The 6,468-nt window shown below is 55.7% G+C and overlaps 1 protein-coding gene across 1 annotated transcript in view; it reads right to left on the bottom strand.

Moving 5' to 3' along the window:
• LETM1 (leucine zipper and EF-hand containing transmembrane protein 1) overlaps positions 1-4,086 on the bottom strand; it is a 25,545-nt gene extending 21,459 nt beyond the window's left edge. The window contains exons 1-2 of the mRNA XM_045289471.1: positions 4,080-4,086; positions 578-638 (exon numbers count right to left, since the gene is read on the bottom strand). Of these exons, the coding sequence (XP_045145406.1) occupies positions 578-638; positions 4,080-4,086 (68 nt within the window). The remainder of the gene's footprint in view (positions 1-577; positions 639-4,079) is intronic.
• Positions 4,087-6,468: the final 2,382 nt, after the last annotated feature.

Genomic DNA, 6,468 nt, shown 5'->3' with positions numbered 1-6,468 from the left:
GTGGAGAGCAAATGTTTTGAGAATGATGAGGGTAACGATGTACAAATGTGATTTATACAATTGATGTATGTCTGGACTGTGATAAGAGTTGGATGAGCCCCCAATAAAATGATTAACAGATTGTTATAAAACCTGCAAGATCTCCCAATAAAATGATTATTAAAATTAACATAATAAATAAATAAATGAAAATAAAGCGTCTTTATAAAAAAACAAACAAACAAAAAAACAAAACAAACTATGTTCCCATGTGGCTTGAAGCCCCCGTGCAGGGCCTGAGGACAACTGCAGGTCGGCACATGTGATGGACAACATGCAGTATATAGGAACACTAGTTAGGAGAAACTGCAGCATAACGTTAAGCAATGTGTAGAAGCATCTTGCTAGACAACAAACGTTTATTTTCTAAAGACTCAGTAGGGCACGTGGCCCAGATTTTTGTCCAAAGGACAGAAAAGCAGGGAATTGTTTTCCTTTAAAATCCAGACTCCAAAAATAAATAAAAATAAAAAAAGAAGAAAAATTCCAGACTCCAAGCCCTGGCCCAGTCCTGTGAAAAGGGGCAGGGTCTACTTACACACGGCTGATCAGTCCCACGGTGTTGGCCCAAGCGTGACAGGCGTGGTTCCCCAGGCTGCCTACAACACAGATGGAGAAAAGGTGAGTCCACCAGTCCCAAACCAGGCCACCTCCCCCTTTTTGGAACCTCCCCTTTGTAGAGGTTTCAGGAAGCTGGTCCTGAGTGTTGGATGGCTCAAGCCAGGTTTTGTCCCAACTAGGGAGGGAATGCAGTGTCGCAGGGTGGCCCCCTAGGAAGCTCTGGGCACCCTAAAAGGATCAAGGATGCGGCCCTACACCCATGAACGAGTGAGTGGTCAGGGGCCTTCACAGGGTGGGCCCATTCTCCCAGGGAGCCTTTGGGGCTGGCTCTAGTGGCCAGGGGCTGGGGAGGGTACCTCAAGATCTCCAGGGCAGTCCAACAGAACAAGCAAGGGCCCCAGGAGAAACCACCACCGCATGTCCTCCCCCCAAGTGAGGGGGGACAAGGGCGCTGAGAACAAGAAAGCAAACCCAGAGGGCGGCCACCCCCCAACCCCCCGACAGACAAGGGTATAGCGAGGAGGGTGTCGACCTGTTCAGGGTTTGGGCCTATTTCTGAGGCTCCCCATCCCTTATTCCAGGCTCGGGTTCCTGTCAGCCTAAGTCCAGGGTCCATCTTTACAGTCAACTTTCACAGTCTGTCTGTGCTGCTTAAGACAGAAGCCCAGGCGGATAGGTTGGACAGGTGTCCACCCAAGGAGGCAGGCTTCAGGCCCGTGCAGCCAGGGAGCCCCATGGAGGGAGGTGAGCCTGGGGCGGCAGGCAGCGTGGCCCTCTCCCCTTCCAGCGGTGGGCAAGGAGAGGGCCAGGTTTGGTTTCGACTGGGGCCAGGCCACTCTGGGAGCCAGCAGAGGACAAAACAAGCCAAGGAGGGCAGGGGCAGCTGCCGGGCAAAGGCACTAGGCACTAGGCACCAAGCTGCAAACAACGAGTCCCTTTGCTCCTTGTGTCACTGGAGAGGGGCAGATGACAGAGGGCAGGGAGGACCGCGAGACAGGGCTTTGGAAACTGATGTCTGCTGATTGGTTCTATGCTGGGGCCGGAGAGCCTCTGCCCAGCTCTCCCTCAGGCTCCCCCACGTGCGAGGTTTCCCTTCCTTATGTTAAATCCGAAAGTACACACTACGTTAGGAATATCGAAGTGCTCAGGGCTGGGCCACACCAAACCCGCCACACTCGGAGGCCCTCAAACAGAAGCAACCAGGAGAGAGGGCCCCAGTTCGCCACCAGGGCACCCCAGCACCCTCCCCCTTAGGGGCTCCCAGAGACTGCTGGGAAATGCGTCCGCACTTCAAGCAATGTCCACCACCAGCGATCACATGGACCACAGCAAACGCGGGAGTGGAAATGACTCCGCCTTTCCCCCTGTGGTGAATGCCCCACTCCTCCCTGAGAACAGGCCCCCCTCAAAAAGAGCACCGCCCCCTTACATCTCCCGGCAGTAAGAGCTCCCTCTCTCCTCAGACATCACTGCTGTGAGCGCCCCCTCCTGGCTAAGGACAACCCCTCCCCCATGTCTCCCTTGCAAGGAGTGTCCCCTCCTGAAGACAGCACCCCCACCCCCACCTCAGATTCCCCCTGCAGCAAGCACCACCTCCGAAGGTCAAAACCCCGATTCCTCTCTGGTGAAGGACCCCCATGTTCCACGCCCCTTCTGAAGACAGATACCCCTGTACTGCGTGCCCTGTCCTCTGAGATGCGGACTCCCCACTCTCCAAGGAGTGAGCTTCCCCTTCAGAACACAAACCTCGCTGATCCCCTGTGGTAAGCGCCCCTCCTCTCTGAGGACAGCACCCTCAAACCCCCCACTGCCTCTGAGCCGCGCCCCTCTGTCCACCTGATTTGAGCCTCAGTGCACTCCACCTCCCTGCTCTGCAAGGGGGGCGTTGCCACCAGCCCCTCCCCAGAGTGCCCTTCACCCTCAAGAGCCGGGCACTCACACAGTCCAAGGGTGGCCACACCTCTACACCCCGCACACAAGGACATCCCCATGCCACCCCTCCTGACAGCCCACTCTCCTCTAACCACCCTTGTGGGGACCTCAGTGTGGGCCACTGCAGGGACGCCCTTCCAAAGGGCCAAGGCCAGGGCCAGGGCGGGACAGACCTGGCCAAGGTTCACGTCAACAGCGACAAGTGGGAGGCACCACTGTGTCCCCTGGATGACGGGATGAGAAGGGTGCCCCACCGGTGGTGGTCCTCCCCAAGCCCCACCAGCCCCCTCCTAAGTCTGATGTAGGCGTGAGGCCGTTCGCAAGGGAGGGGGCAACCACCCGACCAGCAGGACTCAAAACAGTCCGTCGTCCGGGTCACAGCCCCAGGGAGGCCGGGCAGGCACACAGCCCCAGGGAGGCCGGGCAGGCAGCACAGCCAACTGCGCTTGGAGTCTTGGAGTCAGCTCCTGCAGGTCCGGCGGCTCCTCCTTGGGACAAGCAAGTAACAGCGAGGTAGGAACGGCCACTTGCTCACCACCAGCTCAACGTTCCCTGCAAGTCAACAAAAGTACTGTCCGAAGCATGGGGAGCCCAACCCCTTGGGAAGGAGGGGTGCCAGGCCTGGGGGGCCTCCACGGCCATCAACTGGACAGAAGCTCTTTCTCCTGTGGAGCGCCTGGGGGGCTGAAACCACAGACCTTTCGGATAGCCATCAGGCCCTGAGCCGCTGCTCCGCCCAAACACAGACAGGCTGCAGTCTGTGCCCGCTTCACAAGGAGGAAGTGAGGGGCAGCGAGGGGTGGCTCCTTGCCCGGCTTGCATCATGCAGTTGGAAGGTAGGCAGTTGTGGGGAGGTCAGATGCGCAGGCATTCCCCACTTGGTCACCAGACCAAGGGGTGGGCCTGCTCCCTGCTGCTGGGGACAATGAGCTAAGGCTTGGGACCATTAGCTTAGTTCCTGTAGGTGGAGTTTTCACCCTACTGATAATGGTTCCCATGGAGACCCAGAGACCACCCTCATTACTGTGTAACCTATCGTGCAGCCCAGCCCCGCCCTGTGACGTATGTCTCTACCTGTAATTAGTGGGCTGGCATGCCCCCAAAAGGGATATAGGCGTGGGTCAGCAAGATAGAGCTCTCTGACCCCTCTCTGACCTCTCGCTCCCTGGTCGCTCCCCTCTCTCCCCCCTCTCCTGTCCAGTCCTCTCTCCCTTCTTCCCTTGCCCTCCTCCCTTCCCCCTCTCTCCACGTGGACCACCAAGCTGGGCTGAGGTGAGCAATGCTACCATGTAACGTGTCTGACTGCATTATTGTAACGTCTCTCATGCTCTGGATGACTCTAATATAATACTTATATATCTCAACCGTACAATTGTGCATTACTGAACCCGTGGGTAGTAGTAGCAGCGGGTGGGGCTGGCACCTCACCCCTCACCCCCCAATCCAAATGTAATACTATGGGCAGTGAGGATGTGGACCAGGGGCAGCACTCAGGGGCACCTTGCCACCACCACCCCGCCTGTGCCTGTGCCCCCCCAGGGACATACTCGCCATCTCCCATGCCCAAAGCTTACATGCATGTCACTGTGGTTCTGAATGGGTTTTGGCAGAGCTTCCAGGCAACCACTCCAAAAACACAACCCCCCAAAAACCAAAACCAGACTCTGCCATTCGATGCCACCTGACGGCGATCTTGTGGGACAGAGCGGAGCTGCCCTGTGGGGTCCCAGGCTGCCACTCTTTGCGGCCTAGAAAGCCCTGTCTTCCTCCTGTGGCCTGGCGGTGGTGGGGTGGGGGTGTTTGAATTTGTTGCCTTTACAGTAAGCAGCCCAACTTGTAGTCCACAAGTGGCACTACGGGCAGTGCTTCGCATCACCGGGTTGGATCTGGGGTGCGGGGTCATGATCAAACCATGGCCAAGGGGGTCTTTGACCCCTGAGCAAATATATGGTCACCTATGTCCCTCTCTCCAGAAAAAGACCTACAAGCGCTCAGGCTGGGTGCTTGTTTCCAAGGTTCCAGGATCTCTCCGGAGCTACCTCCATGCCCTTGTGGAGAATCTGGTGAAAGGCTCTGAATGCCCCCTTGGGGCCTACTGCAAACTGGCCTCAGAGCTCACGCTCCATCACACAGAGCCTCCAAAGACTCACACCCAAGCTCCCTGCTGCCAGTGCATTCCAACTCACAGCGACTATATGGCTATACGGCACCTATATGGCTATACGGCACCGAGCAGTACGGCCTCGGGGATCTGAGCCACTGGCCTTGTGGAGAGCAGCCCAGGATGTCACCAGGCCTCCTCGGCGCCTCTGGAGAGCACAGCAATAACCGTGATCAGATCGGGGCTGATGAAACACTGTCCCGTCCTTCCCACCCACCCACCCCGAGTCTATGAGGCCTGTCACCCTCTCAGCCTGGATCTGAACTCAAGCTCTGTGGCTCCACTTTCAGTCAAATGACAGGTGGACAAGGGCATCAGAGAGCCAGCCAGCTGAGCTCAAAGGGCAGCACTTGCCCCTGGAGGAAGCTGGGCAGGCAGGCAGGGAGAGGGAGGAGGAGGAGGAAGGGAGCGGTAAAGCTGGGGAGGAAGTGGGAACCGAGGGCTGAGCCACTGTGAGGACTGCCAGCCTCGTCAGGCCGATGGACCTGTGGTAATCGTCTAATTGGCTCTGTAAACTCTCACCCCAATCACAATGAAGAGAGAATGAAGAAAGAGTAAGGCTTACTACTGAGGACATTAGTGTTCCAAAGTGGATAAAACTACACACACATACACACATAAAAAAATCTGATATTTTTCTTAACCACCACTTGCTGTCTACATGTGAGAGGGCAAAATCACGGGCATCCGGCTGGAACATTTCAGGATGCGCACCTTAACAAGGGACAACAAATGAACCAGAGTAGACCTGGGCTGCCACTCACCAGCCTGCCCACAGCTCCAAATGGTCCCCACTGCTAAGCTGTTCATTGTTAGGGATGACAGACTGGATGGAGCCCGGCTACCAGTACCAAGCTACCCTGAAGATCCTGGGTAGAATGGGGAAAAAGGGTACAACTAAAGTCAAAATTGGGGAAGCAGGCGGGGAGACCATTACTGGTCTGATAGAGGCTAGTGGACCTGAAACTCAACTTGCCCACGGGCGCAATTTTCAGCCAAACAATAGACAAGTCTCAAAAAACATGTATGTGTGCGTGTGTGTACATGTGTATATATGTGTGTGCACGTGTGTACATATATATGTGTACGTATGTATGTACGTACGTATGTATTTGAAAAGGAGTCGTTTCTCCACAAGCTGGAAAGCACCTTTTCTACCTCACTCAAGTCTCTCAATTTTTTAAAGACAAATATTAAGCTTATCCCAATCTTACAAGTGGCCCAATAAGGAAACTGATCTGGAGTGGGGAAGTAATTAAAGGGGACAGTGCCATGAATGAACAGGGTTCTTCTAGCCATTGTCTTTTTGACGCCCACATAACAATTGGATGGGGCAGTGCCAAGAAGGTGCTTTGGGCCCTCCAAGGGGTCTGGACAGCTTGATGCTCATGCTGGTGGCAGGGAAGGAAGCCTTGATGTGGCACCTGGCCTGGAGCGTGACTTTGGGTGGTCCTCACTCACATAATGCCGCAGTTTGAAAGCTGCTTACTTACCTACGGAGTCACCCTGCCATTTGTCATGTGCCTCTATGCCGGGGGCTACAGTCCACTTGGCAGAGTTGCCCGGCACATTCATGAGTCAGGATTAGGGTGGGTCATTGCCCAACTAGAATCCCCATCCTTCCTTCCGTGAGGGCGTGGTCTGTCACCCAGGCCTAGCAATGCTCTGGCATCCAATTTGGGGTTCTGCCCCTAGAACCGCCTGAATGGAGAAGCTCCACCACTTTGGGACTTGCCAACTTCCCTGAGCGGCTGGGCCAATCCCGCCGCAGGCCA

The sequence above is a fragment of the Echinops telfairi genome, unplaced genomic scaffold (genome assembly GCF_000313985.2).
Source record: "Echinops telfairi isolate 266 unplaced genomic scaffold, ASM31398v2 ScPeMD7_28;HRSCAF=97, whole genome shotgun sequence".
NCBI lineage: Eukaryota > Metazoa > Chordata > Mammalia > Afrosoricida > Tenrecidae > Echinops > Echinops telfairi.
Note: the sequence above shows the minus strand (reverse complement) of the source record. Positions and strands in the feature narration are given on the sequence as shown.